Source organism: Hippocampus comes, unplaced genomic scaffold (assembly GCF_001891065.2).
Source record: "Hippocampus comes isolate QL1 unplaced genomic scaffold, H_comes_QL1_v1.1 scaffold185, whole genome shotgun sequence".
Classification (NCBI taxonomy): domain Eukaryota; kingdom Metazoa; phylum Chordata; class Actinopteri; order Syngnathiformes; family Syngnathidae; genus Hippocampus; species Hippocampus comes.
In genome coordinates, this window is record NW_017805931.1 from 166,746 (window position 1) to 188,121 (window position 21,376).

Genomic DNA, 21,376 nt, shown 5'->3' on the forward strand with positions numbered 1-21,376 from the left:
GTTTTTTTTTTTTTTTTTGATGTCCTCGACATCCAATGTGAAGCTCTCTTCCGCTTCTAGCAAACGAGTGCCAAAACCTCCGAATTGAAATGTCATTGCTAGGAAATCGAGCCGGCCGCATAATCTCAACAAGGTGGTCATAAGTCCCATCGGCAACAGGACGCCGACTTGACGTTTTTCCAAAATACCAGCCTGGTTCATTGCTGTGTTTTGCCTCACTGACATTTCGTCTTTGTGCTCCCGTTATTTGAATCCACTCAATTTTTTTTTTCCATACCTTCCGCGATTGAGCGTTGAGTCGTCCCCCGAATCGAAGAAAGTCAAACCCGACAGCGGTCGACTCGGCTGCTCGCCGCCAAAACCTGACCGCAGCCTCAATCGTCCGTTGACGCCATTCCTCGTCGTCACGCCGTTGACATTTTGACACCACGGCACAAATGCCAGAGTTCAAACGTGCCGTTGGGAGGGCAATGGAGAGCCCGCAAGTGTCACTGAAAGGCGTTCCATTCCAACAAGTTCAATCGCGCATCAAACGGACTCATCATTTTCGGTTCCTAAATTGCACAATTCCACTCATTTGTGGTTTTGGGCCTCTTTTTTCCCCCCCCCGAATCCATCCAATTTGGCCGAGTTAACCACCCTTTTCTGTGACGTGTCAAAATTCTTTTTGCTTGATAGAGAATTGAAATGCTATTCCCAGCTACCCAGAAGCACTTACCATACCATATTTGTCTGAGATTCCCCGTCTTTGGCACGCCGAGCTTTCTTAACATTCTCTCATGAAACTGAACACAAAAAAAAAACAAAAACCCCAAAACAAAACGGAGATGGCGCCATCACAAGGCGAGACATGGCATGGTGCGCCATTCTTGGAATTGAGAATTGGAAATGAGTTTTGCTCTGTCAATTTGGGAGACTTTTCCCCCGAGCGGATTTGTTTCCCTCCCGGTGAAGCGCGTCCACTTTATCAGCTGCACTTTGTCAATGTAAATGTCGAAATGGGAAGACCGAGATTTGATAGTTGAGCGACTGATGTGATGATCTCAATTCAATGAACGCTCACGGTCTTTGCGCTCGATGGATCCTACATGAAGGACTCGCAAAGTAGAAAATGCGCTTCCGACGAGCAGCCGCCCAATGTGCCTGTGATCAAATCTGTGTTTTTGTTGTCAAATCATTGCGATGATATTGAGCTCAGTCACGACGGCGACTATATTTCTGGAGCCGCTCGGTGCGTTGGCTGCGTTGTGGCCGGATGGAGGAACGTTGCGGCTGTTGATCGAGAGCCTCCAAGCACGCGCGTCCAATCGGGCTCCAAATGCCCTCGCGTTCAACGGTGAACGTAAGCGACGATACAAAAATGCCAAAGGAGAAAAGGAAGCGACGGGGTGCACAAAGCCTGGAAAAGGCGACAAAAGTCAAGGGCGGCGCGGATGGCGACGCTGGATGCCACCTTTGCGTTTTCTACTTAAACAACTTTCAGCCTTGGCTCCGTGGAACGCTCGAGTCCCGATGATCAGTGTTAGCACTTTGCGGTGCCCCGCGAGAATCTGGCGTTTGCGCTCGGGCGCTTCACTCGTCCGATCGTTGGTGTCCGTTTGGTCCCCGGAGAAGGCCACGCGCCGAGACGGAAGGCCGAGCGAGGTCAATGTCTTTGCTTTGCCCCCGATTCCGAGCTGTGTGCTTTTCAGAGAAATTGGAAGCAAACCGCTCTCTCCGGCAACACTTCATTTTCTCCGCTGCCTTTTGTCACGAATGGAGAGATGACATTGAGGGCTATAACGTGTCAATAGAGCTGTTTTGCTTTGCCAGGTACATGTGCACAGCGTTTTGCTTTTTTTTGTTGTTTTTGTTTCAAAGCATCATTTTTGCATGACTTGCACATGTTCAACTCAAACCTGAAATAGATGTAGTCTTCTGCCGGGTTTGGACCTCGGCGTGAGGAAAAGTTGTTGGCGGAAAGCTGACGTTTTAATTTGCGTCTCGTATTTTCATGCCTAAAAGCTGCTATCGGAGAAGACGACCAAACAGCATTTGGAGGTGGCAGGGAGGAAAGACGTCAAACGGACATCAGCGGACGGATAGAAAATCAGGATCATGAAGAGAAAAAAAAAAAAAAAAAATCAGCGGACGTTCCCACGGTCCTTTGTGCAAACTTCCCTCCGCCTTGCCTTCCAAACCTGTTGAAAAACCCTCAGTGGTACCGGCAAATCATTATTGAATGTGTATGGAAGAAACACTGCTAGAATCTAGTGGATCAAGCTGCTAACAGACTTCGAAAGCTCCTCGAGGTGCTACACAACTCTTTTTCTACTTTGAAAAGGAATTGTTTGTTGAAAAGTAGTCATTTCAGCCGAGCAGCTGGCATGTGCACGACTGGCTGTACGATATCCTTTTGATTTCGTTTGACTGTACTGTGACACGTTTGCTCTTTATTTTTACAAACCGTGTCTCACAAGCAACCCCTTTTTATTTGCCCCACCTGTGTTTGTTTTACCGATATTGGGAAGCCTTGTCATTGGGAGAGCTATAGCAGACGTGATTTATGATTTTTTTTTTGGGGGGGGGGTGATGTACATGTGACAACATCCAAAATGAGATGAAATCTATTCAATTCAGCGCATTCCAGCCATGTTAGTATTTTTATGTGTTGCGTTATAACGTTGCCATCCCATATCAGTGATGGAATTGATTGCGTGAATGATGGTAACTCTCAATATTTAACTAAAAACCTGTTTTTAAAACTACTGTTATATTTTCATACATACGGGCAATGTATTTATATGCATATGTATATAGATACAGTATAAATATGTCCTTATATAGACTGTATGTGTGTGTGTGTATATAATATACAGTATGTACTATATATACAATACATCTATATCAACACACGTATATTTGCTTATTTGTGTGCATATATGTATATAGTACTGAAAGTGTATATATCAAAAATATTTAGATACATTTTTAGTCTTTGTAAAACAGAATTAAAAAAAACACTGACATAATCCAAAGAGGCAGATTATTTATTGTTTTGCATAATAACCTGAATTTTATTTACACACCTTGCTGCTATTAATAGGGGGGGCGGCGACATTGTCAACTCCATTGTTTAAATGCGATGTATTGAAAGTTCAATAAACATGAGAACATTTTATGTTTTGTGCTTTTTTTTTTGTCTATGCTCCACCTTCCAACGTGTTGGAACAATGATACATTTTTTTGCTTGAATAAAACATTCAAACTTATTGATCCACACTTTAAGTATTGCTTGGCGTCCATTCTCATTCTGTCGCCGCCTATCAAAAATGTCAAAGACTGTCATCCTTGAAGGAAACAAAAAGACACTTCTTGAAATGAGAGGTCGATCGTACTCCCAGGTGAGGTTTGGCGTTTTTAACTGCGGCAAAACTATGTTGCACAGTCTGTAAAATGTCAGCTACGCAACCAACAACAACCAGAATAATTCATCCGGAATCGAAACGACTTTGCTCGTAGGTTGGTTTCACCGTGGGAATTCGCGGTGGAGTTTAAAGCGCATACTGGACTAAAGAATAACACACGAAGTCAGCAAGTTCTATTTGCAAATGATGCTGTAATGGCCACAGACGGTTCAGTCTTCAGTCTTTATCCCATGACATCGTGACATCTGGTTTTGAGTTGAAAACCGTTGCTTCGTTTCCTCGTGACAAATGAAGCATTTTCACCTATTGCGTTACTTTGCCACATTCAATACGGCGGTGGCGTTAACGTACCATTGCACACCATGGTCTATTCAAACTAAATACGTGCTCTGTATGCCCCTATGAACAGACCAGTCTATGCGTGTATGGCCGTTTTTTTTTTGGGCGGGGGGATTATTGACCGCAATTGACATTTCACAACGGAAATGACGAGTAAATGAGCTCTTTAACGAGATTCATCAATACAAATGGAACCAGCAATCAATCAAGAGAAAGTTTGACCGAAATCAGGAAACCTTGACATATTTGAACTCGGTCGCGTCTAAGTGACGTCACAAGCACGCGCCATTCGCTTGTAAAAACAAAGGTGGTATCCCAGTAGTGTATTCGTGTGCTTTTCGTTTGAGAATGCCGCGCGTCCAAGTTCTGATAAACGTAAATTGAAAACAGGTGTCGGAATGTGAGACCAGGGCGGTCGATAGAAGCCGTTTCGGAAAAGAGGCACACACGCACACACAAACCGAGTCCGGGCTGTGTAGCGCAGCGCAGCGCAATGCAATGCAATGCCTTCTCCGGCTCCCCCCACTCGTTTTCTCCCCAACGACATTTTCCCCTCCGTGGACATCGGGACTTGTAGCAGCCCTTTAATCAAACCCTCGTTTGGCTCCACTTTACAGGTCCCAAGCCAGCGACTCCAGGGTAAAGTGACCAGCCGCCCGTGGTCATCTGTCATCTACTGGAAGGAGCTCCACTGCGTCCAGCCCGTCGGCTCCGGGGGCTTCGGCTCCGTCTACAAGGCAAAATACCTCGGGCGGACCGTCGCTTTGAAAAAAGTCAAGAAGTGCGCCAAAAACGAACTGGCTTCTCGCCAGAGCTTCTGGGCCGAACTGAACGCCGCGCACCTTCGCCATCGGAACATCGTGCGGGTCATCGCGGCCACGACTTGCATGCCGAGCGACTTCGGAGACGAAAGCAGCATCGGGGCCATCCTGATGGAATATGTCGGAAGCAGGAATCTCCAGCAGATGATTTACGGCTGCGCGGAGGAGACCCTGGAGCCCGGTTGGTGGCTCAGTCACTCTCTGGACATCGCGCGCGGTTTACATTTCCTTCACTCCCATCTGATCGTTCACCTGGACATAAAACCGGCCAACGTGCTGGTGTCCGGCGAAGGCGTGTGCAAGATCGCAGACTTTGGCTGCTCTGTTCAACTGGAGAGCAAGCGTCAAGCTTCGGATGTCGTTCCGTTGAGTCGCGCCGGTGGCACGTACACGCACACGGCGCCGGAATTGCTCAAGGGCGAAGGCGTCTCTGCTAAATCGGATATCTTCTCGTTTGGGATTACCCTGTGGCAGCTGATGACAAGAGAGCAGCCCTACGCGGGGGACAGGCAGCACGTCCTTTACGCCGTGGTTGCTCACCATCTTCGGCCCAAAGTTGAGCATCAAGCCGCCTTCCAGTCGGAGCCCGGGACGCTCTGCAAGACTTTGCTCAGCAGATGTTGGGCTGCGCAGGCCTCGACCAGATTCAGCGCCCAAGAGCTGATCGTGCAACTGGAGAATCTGCGTACAAATATCGGACTCGGGAAGATTTGACAAGTATTTTGCTTTGCCGTATTTTATTGTCTCGTTACCGACTGAGGGGTTGCGCCAAGTGCTTTAAAACGAAGACACTTCATTGTGGGTTTCTTGGAGATCTTTTTGTAAAGCGCCCCCGCTGGAAACAAAAAGCAGGAGTCATTTTAAATGTGTGCCTGTCATTTTTCAACTTGCCTTATTCCTGTGAAATCATTTTTCATTCCTACCTCGTAACACTGCAACTTATCAGGGCTTGTAACCCTGTGTGCGTTTTAACCCGATGTCTTAATCTTTCAGTGTTCTGTGAATGTTATGTTTGTGATGTTGACATTTTACCGACTTACTTTCATTAAATTGGTTTCACAATCTTACTTATTGCTGTTGCTGGCTTTCTTCAGTTTTTTTCTTAACTATCAAAATGCTTCGTGAAAAAAAAGTGCATATTAGTATTAAGCTGGCAGAAGTTTTTGGGAGGGAGGAGAGGAGAAGTGACAGTCAAACAGGCCAAAAATCCAGATGTCATCAGCGAGGTGCAACAGAGATAGATTTTGGTTTGAGTTAGCTTACCAAACACTGCGTTCAAGGCTTTCAGTGAATGGAATGACATCCATACCGTCTAAAAATAGTTTTATATTTACAAACGGCGGACAATTATTGAACGGGGTAAATGGAAGAAAAGGCTCATCCAGTCAATGGACTTACCAAACACTGCTTGCAAGGCTTTCGGTGAATGGAATGATATCCATACAAGTCTAAAAATAGTTTTATATTTACAAACGATACAGCGGACAATTATTGAATGGGGTAAATGGAAGAAAAGGCTCATCCAGTCAATGGCGATGGGACGACCGCTTGGTCGCCTGAGAACAGAGAGGACGAATTGAAGGCGTGCTCAAAGCGCACTCCATACCAGCAGGCGGCGGTAAGGCATCGAAAACGCAATGTGCCGAACGGAGACACAAGCCATGAATAGAAAAAGGCCGAGTGACGAATGGACGGACCGATGTGTCGCTCTTTCCTTTCAGCACAAGTCACGAGCGAGCGTCGACGTGAGCGATTTAGACGAGACGAAGAGAAGCCACGGAGAGATGGCAAGCTGTGTGTGGCCCAAGGCAAGAAAGAAAGCAGCAGCTAAAGAAGGAAAAGGAACGAGACAGAGAGGAGAAAAAGTTTGAACAAGCGAAGAAGAAAGAGAACTTGTGCCGAGTCAGCATCTATCTATTCACAGGTGAGCCAATTTATTGGCTGGGCGTCGTTTGTCCATTCTTCCACTTACCTCATGAAATAACTGTCCAAATTATCATTTGTCAATACGAAAATGTTTTTCATGAAACAGCTTTACAGACTGTATGGGTTTCATTTCATTGATTAAAAAGAATCACACAAGTTGACGAAAACAGGCTCACGGAGAAAGTCATCATACAGGCAACGCGTTAGCCAATCAACCAATCAGCTGAGAGCGGGCTGCACGAACGAGAATGAGAGAGAAAAACAACAACAACAAAAAAAACAAAACACCACCAACAACACGGAGTGTGCAGGCAAGGAGTCCAAAGAAATGGAAGCGGCACGAGAGGAAAGAAAATGAGAGGAAAGAAAATAAGGTAGGGAAAGAGACCTTTACTCGGGTGACCAATCCCTGTCCTTTGTACTTTGGTATTCGTTTCTCTCATGAACTAGTTGGCTACTTTGTCGAGGCTACACCATATCACTCAAGTCAACACATTTGCAGACTCTTATGCATTGGAATGAATACAAATGCAAGTAACCTAAAAAATGTCAGTGGTCATGTCAACCTTGCTTCATCAAATCATTGCTTATTTTATCGATTGCAAAAACTGCAACATAAAATATCACTTGAGATTGTTTTTCACCACGTGGTCGGCATTTGTGTGTCCTCCGTTGTGGAGTTCGAGAGCTGGACGTGAAGCTAGCTTTCTTTTCTTCTTTCATTGTGTGTGTGTGTTTCTAAAGTGCATACGTTCTCATCAATCTCTGTTAAAATTCAGGAGCAAAGACAACACGGTGAAAAAGTGGCCGTCATCAAACAGGATCCTTCCCACATAAGACACCGTTTCATCCAACAGGTAGGTGAGTCATATGCCAAAGACCTTGTGAAAAGTTACAACACTGTTAAAGGGGTCAGAATCATGAAAAACAAAATGGTTATTCTTTTCCAGATGATCTTTTTATTGTTTGCCACTCATTCGCTCTTGTGTTTCAACAGGGAGGTGAACTATTTAGTCCAATGAAAAAGTGATAAGGGTAAAGCGAAATAAAATATATTTTATTGATGACAGGTCACTTCAGCCACAGCAAATCATAAAACAAAACCCAATTTTTGAAAAGAACAATACACAACAGCTGGGAGAAAACGGCAACAAATGTTTTGAAATTTTTGCTACCTGCCCTGGAACCTGAATAACATACACTTGATTTTATCATCAATGCGGACGGACATGTTGCAGCAGTTAAAGTAGTAGCAAACTTTTTTTTTTTTTTTTTAGAAAAATCAGAAATTACCAGGAAATAAATAGACCAGCAAAGCTAAGTAAACATTGCTACGACCATAAATAATTGGAAGCTGGGCTCCGATATGCAGCAATTGTCATACATGGAAAGACAAGAAACACGAACACAACCCTTGAAATAAGTGCTTTCAAATTCTTCGTAGCCGTCGTAGTATTCCTCCACCCGACAAATGGCCTTTTTGAGACCTGTATAAAAAGTCATCAAAGTGCGGTAGAAAAGGTATCGACGCGTCAGACCCTGCAGTCGGGGCTCCTATCCTGGACTTTACGCCGGAAGGTGAGCGCGGTGGACAGCGAGGCTACGCCGACGTGGAAGGCTATCTGCCAGGCGTTCCTCAACTCGCGCAGGAAGACGTTGCATAGGACGATGGCGCTCAGCAGACCGAGGGACTTGGCTGCTTTTAGGCGGGAGTGGAAGATGTACAAGTGACACTGCGGGGACGGGGGAAAATGGGCAAATTTGAGGTGTGGCATATTAACAAGGAGTGCTGTCGACCGTTAATAGAAATGGGCGGAGAAAAGTCCTGGCCAACTAATTGCCTGCAAATAGTTTGTAAGGTCCGTCAAATGTAAAATTGTTACACTGGTGATTCAGTCAATCCACGATGCCATCAAAAGCACATTTTCATGGTGGTTATTGATATTTTACAGAAGAAAGGGACTGGCAGGTGTTTGAGGCGTCATGACAGCAAAAATGATCATTTCCGATCAAGAATGTTTTCTGTATTGTTTTTGATCCATAATAGGTGCTTTGGTTGAAAGCAACCCATATGGTATACGGCTGATGGAAAAAGTGAGAAACAAACTTCGAATTGGCTGGCACTCAAGAGGTTCTTTTTTTGAAAATGGCTGGCGTTGAGAGAGTTAACGTGACCAAAGTGCATTTACCTGCAGCAGGCAGCAAAGGAATGCCACGAGGAATGCCACGACGTTGCGCATGCTGTCGTAGTCTTCCTGCGCCAAGAGGAACGCTCACTTTTTGCTACTTTAGCCCATTAGAAAAACTGCAGTCAAGCACTGGCTAATACCTGGAATGTATATTCTATGAGGTGCACGCCTCGGATGACGTTCAAGGACGCACACATGATGTTGAGGACCAGCGAGAGGATGCCAGGCGCCGTCACCGGTTCCAATTTTACACTCTGGCCTGGGGAAGGAAGAAGAAATCACCTCGCATCAATCCACCCAAATAAATGCGGCAAGAGGATGGAGAGCAGCGGTGGGGAAGCATACCAGAGGTAGCCAATTGCTGCTCCGTGTGACCATTTGCAGAGCCGTTCGTCAGCTCGAGCTCCTCTAGGGTGAGAATCTGAGGCGGGCGGAGCCGCAGGTCCTCCTGGACTTCCGCCAAGGTGACCTGGAGGGCTGGGCCGCCCTTGCGGTTGTACTGCTGTTTCAGCTTCTGAATTGCGCCGTCTGTGTGTGGCACCCGGGGAAGGTGTGAAGAAGAATGCCCCAACTTCTCTTTTCCTCAACTTACCAAACTCCAAAAATGGATATGGTCTGTCTGCCAGCGACACAACACTGGCATTGTAGCATGCTGTGAATTCCCAGCGCAGGTCTTCCAGGAAGCAGAAGGCCATCGCCGCGGGAATGCTCCAGTGGCACACGCTCATGTAGGACACTCCTTCTGAAGACACCAAGCTGAGCAGGGGACGGGAGCACAAAAACAAGGTGTTTAGTTCACTGCCCCCCACCCCCACAATATTTTACACACGCACGCACGCACACACACACACACATACACAGATGTATATCAGTAAATATGATGCAAATCTGCAGGTGCCGAACCGTGTGTATGCAGGTGTGCGGGGACTGTAGTTAAGTAAAGCAAAGCGTGGCGAGCCACTGTTGCCAAACGCATGCAATTTTTCAAGACAAATACTATGTTTCCGTGTAGGAAGCTTCATCGAGCCGACAATACGGTCCTTGTTTTCTCTCTCTATATTGTTAGAATGACAGTAGCTGGAGCAATCCACTTATTACTTAACAATCGTGACATGTTTATGGTTCAATAATAATAAACTTTTTTTTTTTAAATTGGAGTACAGCGCATGTAGTGCCTCAATACATGTTTCCAGATTTTAAAAAAAATGATAGCAGGGGTAGCAGTGTTTCCGTTGCAGTGAAAGGGATTTTTTTGTTTTTCTCCCAGTTGTCCAGGTACGTCGCTTTAGCGCATCGCTCGGTGTGCGTCAGGCCTTACTAGATATTGAGCTCTTGGCCCTTGACTGCGGCTCTTTCCGGGAAGAGCGCCAGTGCCCTGCTGATGGTCCTGAGCTGCCGCTTCTTCTCCTGCAGCTCTCGGTTGTACTCGAAGTCTGTGGAGGCGGACAGGGGGAGTCCATCCCTCACCCGCGCCACGAAGGCAAAAAGGATCAGAGACATGATCCATGAGTGCTTTTATGTCTGCGGAGGGAGACGGGAAAAGAAAAGACAATGCTGACAAGATCAAAGAAAGGTCAAGCATGAAATAGCATTAGTAATAAAGAACGGTGCGACGCTGCTACTAATAAGTTATTTCAGGTTTCTGTTAAAAAAAAAAAAAGAGACATGATTCAGCGAAAATCACAACTTCAATATCGATAATAAAATATACAATTAATGTATTCAAAATAAAACGAATCATGATCTTAGAATCTAAATGTATCGAAAAAGGTAGAAAACAGCAAAACCATGACAGCATTTGAGCGAACACCTCCATTAATAAGAATAAAACAAAATATAATAGCAAATTTAGGTAAAAATGACAAAACTAATTGCAATCCAATGTGACTGTACAAAATGCGACACTAGGGCCGGTAATAGCAAGAATATTTGAACCATTCAAAACAATATAGAGCTAAAATTGAAAAAGTTGCAAATAGCTTAGTGCCTTTTTACGCCATCTAAAAAAACATCCAGAACAAATTCAAAAGAAAAAAAAGGCGTTCAAGAAAAAATCGAAATGTGAACTTCAGTCAGAAAAAAATTACGGCTGACCAAGTCTTAACAAAAAATAAAATGCATTGAAAATACTCCGGATGAACACGTAAAGGTATGAGCCTAAATACGTGTAGTAGATATGGGTAGATTTCAATCATATCGAGATGCGAGCGGTATTTTGAAGGAAATTGGGAACGAAAAGTTGGACTTTTAAATTGGCCAATCTGATGTCCTTTACATTGAAAAGAGGGTCTGCTCATCCTGAAGCGCCGCACATAACAGCGTCTTCAAATCATTTCTAAACGAATCACATAACGCAAGCATATTTCAGCAGCTATCCAACGCGTCTAATTTGAGATTTGGTTCATGGGGTGGGATTCAGTGGGTGATTTACTGCACGTTCCACGCAGCGGGGAAAAGTTGCACCTTACCTCATGATTATAACGCTTTCATTCTGCCACCTTGCCACTTGGCTTACTTAGCCGGTGAAAAATAGCACAGCAATGTCCCGGGCTACGGGTGGTATATGATTGTTTTGCGTGGTCACAAATTGAAAACGACCTCCCGATAAACCTGTTACTACGTGTGTTATTAGAAGCGACCAGGTCGCCTGCGCACGCGTAAGCTAGCACAAATAAAGCTACGCAGTACGGCGACCCGAGGGGGACAAAAATGTATTTCGTGACGCTAGTGCGGCCGGGAAATACCCAGGTGCTAACCAGTTAGCACAAGCATTCCTTCGGTGACTGCAGTTGCTAATTGAGCTACGCAGGTTTGTACGCTACTCTTTCCTTGATATAGTTTCCGCGTGTATTTTGAGACGCCGCGGCGTGGTGGTAGCTCCGGAAAAAAAATGCTTGAAAATTAGCCGCTAGGCATTGAGTCGCTTAGTCGTCGCTTTGAATTGTCCACTAGCTTTAGCTCGTTCGCTATTTACATTTGCTTTCGTCAATGGGAGTCGTAACCGAGCGGGATTTATGTCGCGTGCCGACAGCTTCGTAAGACGTGAGTGTGTCGTGTTGGCGGATTTTCAGGTGACGTGAAACTGTCAATCGAAGCGCGACACTTGTTGATATGCCTTGCTAATCTATTTGTAGCCTTCAGTCTAAAATGGAGGTCCTTTTGTGGTCTATGATTAGAAGAAACGTGTGTGGATGAAAACGGGACGGGCTTGAACTATGGATGCTTGGCATCGTCGTTGGCTGCTGGGGTGCTTCATTTTGCTTCCCCGCTCTAGAAGCTCAAAGGCGCCTCGATGTGGGCTTTTCCGGTTGACCTCGTTGCGCGGTCTATCTCCAACCGTCATATTTGACGTGAATTAATTGAATTGACATTTCCTTCGTATGCACCGGTGGTTCTCGAGCTTTCATTGAGTCAAGGCACATCTCGCTTAGCAATAGGGAACAACACCAGTGACAAATGTACCTAAAGTAGATTCGCTGACGTGATGATCTCATCTCACTTTTCTGACAATTTAACGAATACTCATTGTGAAATGTAGTTTGTTGATTTCGGTACGAAACAACTTTTCTGTCGCTGGAACGACACCAGGTCGATCGCTACCCGCTTTAAATTGTCATTGTGGAAGAGCGTTCAATTGTTCTGGTGGTCACGATAGGCCACTGGGTGTGGATGAACATGAAGATTTGGGGACCAAGAATTCGGTGAAATTCGATCGTTTTCTGCGGCGCACCTGGATGGAATTCTGAAGGCACGGTGGTTGGGATTCACGCGCAGCGTCCATGCAGGCACCCCCTTCCCCCTTTCCCCTCTCTCTTTGCATCACCGATGTGCCCCCTCCCATCTGCCTCCACCTCCTCCCTCACTCTCGTCCGCCAGGTTTTTCCAGCTGTTCCCCGTCCACTGATGCGGACAAATCTGAACGAGTCTATGGTTTTTTAGATTTTTCTGTGCTTTTCAGGTCACCGGGACTTTGATCACTATGGGGGTGAAGGATCGCCCGCAGTGTTACTTTGATGTGGAGCTCAACCGGGAGCCAGGTAAATCAGGTCTTTCTTTGTGTTTCTCGTGAGTTTGCTCTCAGGAATTCCATTGGCTTCTGCTTAGAGAAATTAGGGCTGTGCAATTATTCTAAATTCGATAATTGGGGTTCATATTTTTTTGGAATCGAGCAGCCCTATTAGAAACGGCTGTGTTTATTCTTCCTCCAGAAAACGCACATATTTTACTCGCTAAGCACCACGTGCTGCGTCCTTGATGACAGCTGAAGTGTCCTTTCATAACAGAAGGCACAAAAAGGTCCCGACAGACCCGAACGAGAACAGAAAGTAGTTTCTGGTTACTTGAGGCAGCCCTCGTCGCCGCTCCCAGCTTTGATTTCCGTCTATTAACTCTACGGATGTACTAACAAGACCAGTTTATTCACCTCAGGCAAAAATGTTTTGATTCCCGAGGGAGGGCCTAAGCTACCCCTGACAGCGCATTTCGCTTCAGCTCCTCGCCTCAGCTCTTGAGTGTAATCAGGTTTGCGTGTTTTGTTTTCAAGGCCAATTAAAAGTGTCATCATATAGAGCTCTGTTCTCCACCGATGGTTGTTTTGATTGTGCCGTAATGAAAACAGATGATGACTGATTTGCCTTTCACACAGCGGTCATTTATCTGCCAGGCTTCGAATACGCCCCCGCCGTCCCCTTTCGGCAACACGGGAAAGCCGCTTGCTCCGTGAAAAGGGGCTTTTGTGTGAAAGAGTCTCCTCTTACGGCTTTTCGGAAACTGATCAGACTCTTTTTGTTTTGCAGTTGGGCGAATTGTCTTTCAACTTTTTTCTGACATTTGTCCCAAGACCAGCAAAAACTTTCTCTGTTTGTGCACCGGTGAGTAACTAACCTCTCCACTCCCGCCCTAACACTGACGAAGAAACATCTGAAGCGATAACCGTCATCATCAGATAACGCTCGTAAAAAAATTCCTACCCCGACTCGTAGTAGGTGTGTTGTGCGAGATCTCACTGGCAGTGCTCCTTTTCTCCTTGCAGGTGAAAAGGGAGCCGGCAAAATAACAGGCAAAAAGCTGTGCTACAAAGGCTCCACATTTCACCGGGTTGTCAAGAACTTTATGATCCAGGGCGGCGACTTCACCGAAGGTGATGACGACACCGTCCGTCTCCTTTAGTCGCCTCGGCGCAAGCGCCTCGCTTATTTCGTGGTTGGAAATTTTCATCAAGCCACGAGATGACGTTGGGGCACATGCTGCCAGCGACACGTTGTGCTAAAGTGTACATTTGTCGGCATCCGCGTCACTTGTTTAGTCTCACACGTCTCTCCGCTTCGCAGGAAATGGAAGAGGAGGAGAATCCATTTACGGAGGCTACTTTGAAGGTAATTGGCAATCGAATGACACCGTGATTTCGTCTCTTCGATGTTTAATTTGAATTGAAACGGTTTCAGCGTGAAAAAAAGATTTGCTTGCAAACGTGAGGTCATTCTGAGATGATGGGTGTCAAGAATTGTGCGTTGTTTTTGTGCAATATTGCCCGTACACTGCCGGTCAGAAGCAGGAGGGAAGACGGCGCAGATTTTCCAGCTATGTAGCGATGTCATGCTTCGCTACAATTCACTCTTTTGTATGTTGCTCCTTTTTCGGTTCGGCACAGTGCGGGAACAAAAAACAAAAAACAAAACGATGCAACTGCTTTTCATGACTGGAAATTGGGGCTGATTCTTTGGAATTTAATTTCCAAAGACCCTATGAGCAATGTATTCTCCAATACACATCAACAAAATGTGGACAGTAAAAGGAAAAAAAAAACCCAAAACATTTTAGTCCTCTGTAATCTTTTCTTCTTGGAGCATCGCAACCTCTTTTTAGCACACGAACAATGCAGAGCGGTGCATCATTCCCATTTTGAACACCGTGTCATTTGTTATTGCTTTGGCGCCATGATGTCCGCTCGCCAGAAGCTGAGCCGCACCGTGTTTGTTTACTCGGTTGCGTGCGGCCGGAGCGCAAGGCAGTCACATTTCCCGTCTCCACGCGACCAACCAAACATTCTGCGCTGACAAATCTGAGCGCGTAGGGAAATTCCGGGACCTGCCGCCGTCGTCTACTTCTGGCCGGTAGCGTACTTGCATTTCCCCGCCGGCCTTACTGTGCGGTTTTGTGTACAGTCAAGCGTGAGTGGGCTTTTCTTGACCCGAATCCGCATGGGCAGTAGGCGTTCTCTTTTTTTCTGAATCATCTTGCCTAAAATTCTCCACCATTATTCTTGTATTTGTAGAGGGGTCTTTTGCAAAAATGAATGAAAAGGTAAGCCCATGTACACGTGCCCACACTGTGCCCTCCACCGCCGCCTGCCCTCCGACCGTAATTTTGTGCCGGGATCGGGCTCGTTCCCGCACAGCTGCCCCCATTCGTGACGCGCGGCCCGCTCACATTTCTGTTTCTCTCGCATTGTTCATTGAAAGCTGCAAGGTTGCCGCCGCGCACTCCCTACGAGTGCCGCAACGGCACGACCGGATTTAGACGGGCAGCGTTGATCGTTTTTATCATTGATGTGTGCCAAAGTCCTCCAGACTTTAGAAATGCTTATTTCTCCCCTAGTCGTCAATCAGTTGCCTCCCCTCCCCCTCCATTCGCAGCAACATTTTGAACCTCTTTTTTTTACGGAAGGGCTGGCGGGGCGAGGCGATCACTTCTCGGTTTGTCGGATGACACCGACGCTTTCGCTTCTGTTGCATTTGCCGTCTTGGGCTCAAGATTCATCTCAACTGAAGTTACTGGATTGTGCTGCTCACACAACGTGCCCCCTCCTTGTTTTTTGTTTTGTTTTGGGGGGGTTTTTCCTCTCGATCTGACAGATGAGAATCTGACTCTCAAACACGACCGGGCCTTCCTGCTGTCCATGGCCAATCGCGGCAAAGACACCAACGGTTCACAGTTCTTCATGTGAGCATCATTCTTTGACCTCCATCCCCCAAAGTCCAACATTCTAATGACAGATGTAATAGCAGCTGGTTATCGTTGCTTCTGACAAAGTGCCACTTTTTGCTGTCTTGTTCCTTAACCTGCTTGGGCATCGACAACACCCCCCCTTACCCCTTCTATGTGTAGTTTAGAAATGCTAGTACAGAGAAACATCGATTCAAACCTTTTTTTACCCACAAATGTGTTACATTTCTTCTCTTGCCGTTTTTTTGTGTAAAATTTACAGAAACTCTAGCGTCCTGCTCTTCCAAGGTAATGTGTCTCCAAGGCTGTGCTTTTCTCTCTCTCTCTCTCTCTCTCTCTCTCTCTCTCTCTCTCTCTCTCTCTCTCTCTCTGCGTTTTCGGTTTCTCCCTCCAGAAGTACGATTACGACAGCAGCACGGTACGCAAGAAGTTCTTCAGAGAGGCTCTGCTGCAGATCATCATCCCCTAACTATTACCAAGTAGTCATTTGCATCTACAAACATTTTGCAGAGTGCTTACTTTGGATGTGAACAACAGTACAGGTAGTCCCAACTGGCTTGAGGTGTCCTATTCCAGGGGAACCACCGCAGCCAATACTGTATATAAAAAAACAAAATATAAAATGTGTACTTGAACCAAAATTCTCTGGAAAATCTCATGAGTGTTCAAATCTGCCGAAGGCGTTCAACTTCTTGTAAAGGTTTTGTTTGAATTCAACAAGGAAAATTCACAATAGATTTGCAATCCAATCCCCTGGACCAAAAGGTCTGTTGTGCGTCTTTTCCCATTGTAAAATACCGCCTGGCTTTGTCCAATTTCCCTTTTCGTTTTCACTCTTGTTCTCCTTTGTTCTCTTTTTGTCACGCTCGTCATCTCGCGGTCGACGGATGCGCCTTGCTCGGCTTTCGCACCGGCAGCACGACCAAGATGGCACCTCATCTTGACGGGTATGTCGCCGCCGCATTCTGCATTCGTTGTTTAGTGACTGACGCCCGACTTTCTGCATACTTAAGAGTCCACGTCGTCTTCGGCCTCGTCATCTCCGGCTTTGAGGTGATCAAGAAGATCGAGGGGCTGAAGACGGATTCGGCGAGCCGGCCGTATGCCGACGTCCGGGTGGTGGACTGCGGACAGCTGATCGTCAAGTCCGCTAATGACGGTCAGTCAAACCTTCTAATGACGTGATCGACTGCTGGATGCGTTGTTTACTCGCTGACCTTCTTTTTTGTTGTTTTTCAGTTCTGGAAGGCAAAAGGGTTAGGGCGTCGCATTCTGCCGACTCCTCGCTCAACTCCTCTGACTCGTCATCTCTAAGCTCCTCATCCGAGGAGTCCGAGAGCGACTCTGAAAGGTCCACGCGTCGCAAGCACAAGAGACACGGAAAGAATAAACGCTCCAAGAAGCGGAGGAGGCCGCCCAACCCGGAGAAGACTGTCGACCTCGAGTTGTCCAAACACAGGTGAGAGCGTCTCTGTTAATTGTTCTCATTCCGTGAAACAAATCACTCTTGGCTTTGTTGGAGTAAAAAAAAAAAAAAAATGCCCTCAAGCTCTCACCACCCCGCCGAAGAAGAGATCGGAGATGCCAATATGGAAGATGAGAAGGAGCACAGCGGGAAGAGGGAAAAGCCCGTTGTCCGACCGGAGGAGATTCCGCCTGTTCCCGAGAACCGTTTCCTGCTGCGGCAGGACACCCCGGCCCAAGAGAACAAAGCGGAGACGTCAGTTCACGCTGGATTCAATTCTCATCTACAAAATTGCTTGTCGTCGAGATTAAAAAAAGAAAGTCTGATTTTTTTCGTTGTTGTTTTTTTTCCCCGGCTTTTTCAGAGTTGACAAGCAAGAATCCACAGTTGAAGCCGAGCCCAAACCAGCAGTCTCTAAGTCTGGACGGAAAATCCGAGGCCGAGGCACAATTGTGTGTTCATTCATGTTCTCTTCATAAAAAAAGCTTCAGTTGCCGTTAAACCCGTGTATTCTATCAGTAGTTGCCAGTCGCCCCTTTTATCTTCTTCAATGAGTTAGCACAACACCACGACCCCCGCACACCTTGATGATCAGCCCGGCGTCTATTCGGGCTGCGACTGGTCCGCGGTGTAGCCCACCTCTCGCCCTGCGCCAGCCCTGAGAAAATAGATTTGTTCTTGAACCAGATTGCTTTCTACCCTTTTCATCTCCCGCCACCATCAGAAGCTGGGGGTTGGTGTCCCCGCGTTAGATGCATGTCGATTTGAAGACCGATCCAAATTTGCCGCGTGGAGCCACCTCCTTCATACAACGAGATCTTGTCGGTTTGTCCGCAGAGGTACCACACCCCCACCAGGTCTAAATCTCGATCTGCATCCGTGGGCGAGAGAGGCAGCAGTGAAACTCCGCCCCACTGGAAAGAGGAGATGATGCGGACTAAAGCCTATCAGCCTCCCAGTGTTGAGAGATGGAGCAAAGGAGACCAGTACGATTCCATCATAAAAACACGAAACACGTTTGTGATCAGGTTTGCGACCTAATGGACTGAAATGCCTGTTCCTTACGCAGATGGGACAAGAGAAGCGAGACGGCATGGTCCAGGTCCTCCGAGCGTTCGTCAGGCCGTAGTTCGGAGATGTCCAGCCCGCCACGGCTCCTTAAAAAAGAGAAGAAAAGGGCCAAGCATAAGAAAAAGGCCAAAAAACGTAAGCGCGGGAAGAAGAGGAGCTCCAGAAGCAAACATCAAGACGGGGAACGGTCGCCCTCCTCCAGACGGCTGAATGTCAGAACGCCTCGCTCCTCTTCGAGTCGCCGTTACACGAGAGGGCGGTCCTCGGTGTCCAGATCTCGCTCCCGATCGCGCATATCCAGTCGTTCCAGATCCAGGGCAAGGTCTTACTCTTATTCACGGTCCAGAAGCCTGTCCCGCTCAAGAAGCGGCTCCCGGTCTCGATCTCGGTGCCGGTCCTACTCTCGATCCAGGTCCAGACACAGGTCCGCGTCGTTCACGCCAAGCAGAAAGAGGAGTTTATCCAGATCTCCGAGAAAGGGCAAGTCCAGAGCAGACGCCCCCGTCCATCTCCCCGGGAAGCTCTCGGATAGCAAAGTTACACCAGCGTCCAGAATGCTGACTGTGCCGGTCCCGGAAAACGTCCCCGTGATCCCACTCAGCGATAGCCCGCCTCCCTCCCGCTGGAAGCCAGGTCAGAAGCCCTGGAAATCATCCTACATCCAACCTCCGGCCAGCAAGGCCCAAATAGCCCCGGTGAACGTTTCTTCCATGGGGCAAGCGGCGTCGGAGAACGCTCCGAGTTCAGTTCAGGAGACATTTGTGCCGAGCGACTCCGAAAGGGCCAAGCACGGCGCACGGCGCTCGCCCAGCAGATCCTCTCCAAGCAAGTCCGACAGCCGCTCAAGAAGCCGAAGCGCCAGCAAGTCCGCCTCCGGATCCCGTACCAGCAGCAGATCGGACTCCGCGCCCTCGGAGCCCAAGAAGAAGAAATCCCTCGACAAACATTGGAGAAAGTATTACCGATCTCTGAAGAGGATAAAGCATATGGACAAGTACATTTCAAGCGCTGCTGCTCACGAGGTCCCGTCGGTGAAGAAAGCGGGCGTCGAGCCGAGTCCTGATAAAGTTGTGCCAAAAGTGGGTCAAGAGCAACGAGGCTCTCCGGACCAAGAGACCAAAAAGTACAGTTCGATTCAGACGGATAGCTTGGTTCACAAATCTGGATGGGACAGCGACAGCGATAGGGTGAGCCAAAGCAACGGTGATTTCCTGTCAAAGCTTCAGAAAGCGCCTGGCCACATACCTGACAAGAAGACCTCGGGCCTCACCGGGTGGAATTCCGAGAGTGAGTCCGAAAGCGTCGCCACCAGGCCAGCGGCGCTATCGGAGAAAGAGGAAGGCGAAGCCAGTTCCGAATCGGAACGGGAAACCGACAAAATGCCCTCGAGCGCCGGGCACGCCGACGCTGCCGCCCCGGCGCGGGCGAGCGCGCCGACGGCTGCCGACCCGGAGAAGCACAAGAGCAAGAGGAAGTCCAAACGCAAGCGCAAACGCAAGAGTCGAGGAGAGGGCAAGAGCGGCTCCCGCCACGCGAGGGACAAGAGCAAGAGACCCAAAAAGAAACGGCAGAAGCTGAAGGAGACTTTTCATTGGCAGCCGCCTCTCGAGTTTGATGAGGAGGAAGACGAAGACGACGCCAAGAGGGAGAAACGTAGCCCGGTGGCCGCGGTCGTCAACAAGGACCGCGGCGTCACCTCTTCCAACAAGAATGCTAATAAAGAGGAAAGCGGGCCTCCGACGAGGGCCAAAGAGTCGAGTCATAAAAGCACCAAAGCATCGGAGCCTCGGCATCAGCCGTCGAACAGGAACGGTAGTGACTCATGCGGGGCGAAAGAGCCCAACTCTGTGGACGCTATGGACATCTGCACTCCCGAGCATGACGCCGCGGCTGCAGTCGAAGCTGCGGCCGCGGCGTACGGCGGCGCCCCTGAGAAAGCCCCGAAAAGCGGCTCCCGGTTGGCCGCCAAGGCAAGCAAAGGTGCCCTGGCGCAGCCGCAAAGCCTCGAGCCGCCCCCTGTCGCCGCCGCGGATCCGGACCAGCCCACCAGCGCTGCCGTTCATTTCAAATGGAGGCCCTTGAAAGGAATGGCCTTGCTCCAGAACGCGGGCGCGGCGCAGCTTGTGACCCACAACGCGCACGCTCAGCAGAGCCACCCGGCCAGCGTTCAGGGAGTGCGAATGGAGATCAAGAGCAAGAACCGGGTCCGACCGGGATCGCTCTTCGACGAGGTCCGCAAGACCGTGCGCCTCAACCGGAGGCCCGGGAACCGGGAGAGCTCCGGCGAGGAAAGCTCCCCCTCGGCCGGGGGAACCCGGGGCGACTCCCCGAGGAAGTCGCGCTCGGCCGCCCGCCGCTCGCGCTCGACTTCCAGTCAGCGGTCCCGCACCAGAGACTGGTCGCAGTCCTACAGCAGGTCCGGGAGTCGATCGCGCAGCTCCAGCTACTCCTCCAGGTGAGAGTCCGCACGGTTTGAATTCATCTGTTGCGCGCCAGCGGTAAAGCTACCAAATAGCACCAGGCTGTTCATTTGGAAAACAAAAGAAGCGAGCGGCGTTGCAAATGCAATCCATCAACGCGTTTGACCAAGCCTTTTTGGCGCGGGGAACACTCTTGCGTTTGTTTCGTGGAAGACGTTAACAGAGTTTGTTCTCGCTTTCAGAGGTCGCAGCAGGAGTCGCCGCAGGCACGTGCGCCAGCGATCCCGCAGCAGCACGTACGGAAGCTACAGGAGCCACAGGTGCGCCCTGATTTCAGCGCTTGTGATTTGTTGAATCTTTTTTTTTTTTTAAATGTCTAATGTGCCAGCGTGTTTCTCGCGCGTCGTTTCAAACCTGCCCCTTTCTGCCCTCCTGTCAGCCGGACGTACAGCAGAAGTCACACCAGAAGTCCCTCCTATAATTACCGCAGCAGGAGATCCAGGTGGGTTGGGTCTTTCTATTGGATTCCCTCATATTCCTGGACCCGAAATATTTACTTTCACGAAGACGTGACTACTGCGCTAGTGGTGAACGATGGAATATTATGGTCGCACTGCCGCCGTGGGAATGGAAACACTGTTGTAAACCCAGATGCCTTTGTATTTGAGCTATGTTTTACTCAAGAGTCCATGTAAAATACCAAACAATCAATGAGGACGCGACTTGGCATTTTTCCCCAAAAGGTCCGCCTCCTCTGACAGCTATTCCAGCCGCAGTCGAAGCGGGAGCCGGC

At 48.3% G+C, this 21,376-nt stretch overlaps 4 protein-coding genes across 15 annotated transcripts in view; 2 read left to right on the plus strand and 2 right to left on the minus strand.

Moving 5' to 3' along the window:
- The first annotated feature begins 3,890 nt into the window (after positions 1-3,890).
- On the plus strand, positions 3,891-5,634 carry mos (v-mos Moloney murine sarcoma viral oncogene homolog). The gene is made up of 2 exons (XM_019890029.1): positions 3,891-4,195; positions 4,236-5,634. The coding sequence occupies exon 2, from the start codon at positions 4,250-4,252 to the stop codon at positions 5,279-5,281; it is 1,032 nt and encodes a 343-aa protein (XP_019745588.1). The 5' UTR covers positions 3,891-4,195; positions 4,236-4,249; the 3' UTR covers positions 5,282-5,634.
- A 665-nt stretch (positions 5,635-6,299) lies between these two features.
- Positions 6,300-21,376, plus strand: part of nktr (natural killer cell triggering receptor) — a 16,923-nt gene continuing 1,846 nt past the window's right edge. Inside the window, exons 1-16 of one of the 10 annotated variants that reach the window (XM_019889987.1) lie at positions 6,300-6,491; positions 7,273-7,350; positions 12,641-12,719; positions 13,479-13,553; positions 13,715-13,822; positions 14,013-14,057; positions 15,537-15,624; positions 16,545-16,574; positions 16,641-16,786; positions 16,867-17,086; positions 17,177-17,347; positions 17,457-17,544; positions 17,930-18,078; positions 18,162-20,618; positions 20,826-20,903; positions 21,023-21,085. In XM_019889987.1, the coding sequence (XP_019745546.1) occupies positions 12,662-12,719; positions 13,479-13,553; positions 13,715-13,822; positions 14,013-14,057; positions 15,537-15,624; positions 16,545-16,574; positions 16,641-16,786; positions 16,867-17,086; positions 17,177-17,347; positions 17,457-17,544; positions 17,930-18,078; positions 18,162-20,618; positions 20,826-20,903; positions 21,023-21,085 (3,776 nt within the window). In that variant the 5' untranslated portion in view covers positions 6,300-6,491; positions 7,273-7,350; positions 12,641-12,661. The other 9 variants (XM_019889991.1, XM_019889988.1, XM_019889986.1 and 6 more) reach the window with 9 other exon arrangements.
- Positions 7,530-11,355, minus strand: sec22c (SEC22 homolog C, vesicle trafficking protein). Of its 3 annotated transcripts, none has more exons than XM_019890035.1 (7): positions 11,151-11,355; positions 10,001-10,203; positions 9,275-9,438; positions 9,028-9,210; positions 8,823-8,941; positions 8,683-8,748; positions 7,530-8,226 (listed from the first exon to the last, which is right to left on the minus strand). In XM_019890035.1, the coding sequence occupies exons 2-7, from the start codon at positions 10,180-10,182 to the stop codon at positions 8,026-8,028; spliced, it is 915 nt and encodes a 304-aa protein (XP_019745594.1). In that variant the 5' UTR covers positions 10,183-10,203; positions 11,151-11,355; the 3' UTR covers positions 7,530-8,025. The 3 variants fall into 3 exon arrangements, with proteins under 3 accessions (XP_019745594.1, XP_019745595.1, XP_019745596.1); XM_019890037.1 differs by having other exon boundaries at positions 8,087-8,226; positions 8,683-8,744; XM_019890036.1 differs by lacking the exon at positions 8,683-8,748.
- hhatlb (hedgehog acyltransferase like, b) overlaps positions 17,625-21,376 on the minus strand; it is a 15,027-nt gene continuing 11,275 nt past the window's right edge. The window contains exon 13 of the mRNA XM_019890064.1: positions 17,625-17,637. The gene's annotated coding sequence lies outside the window, so the exon portion shown is untranslated. The remainder of the gene's footprint in view (positions 17,638-21,376) is intronic.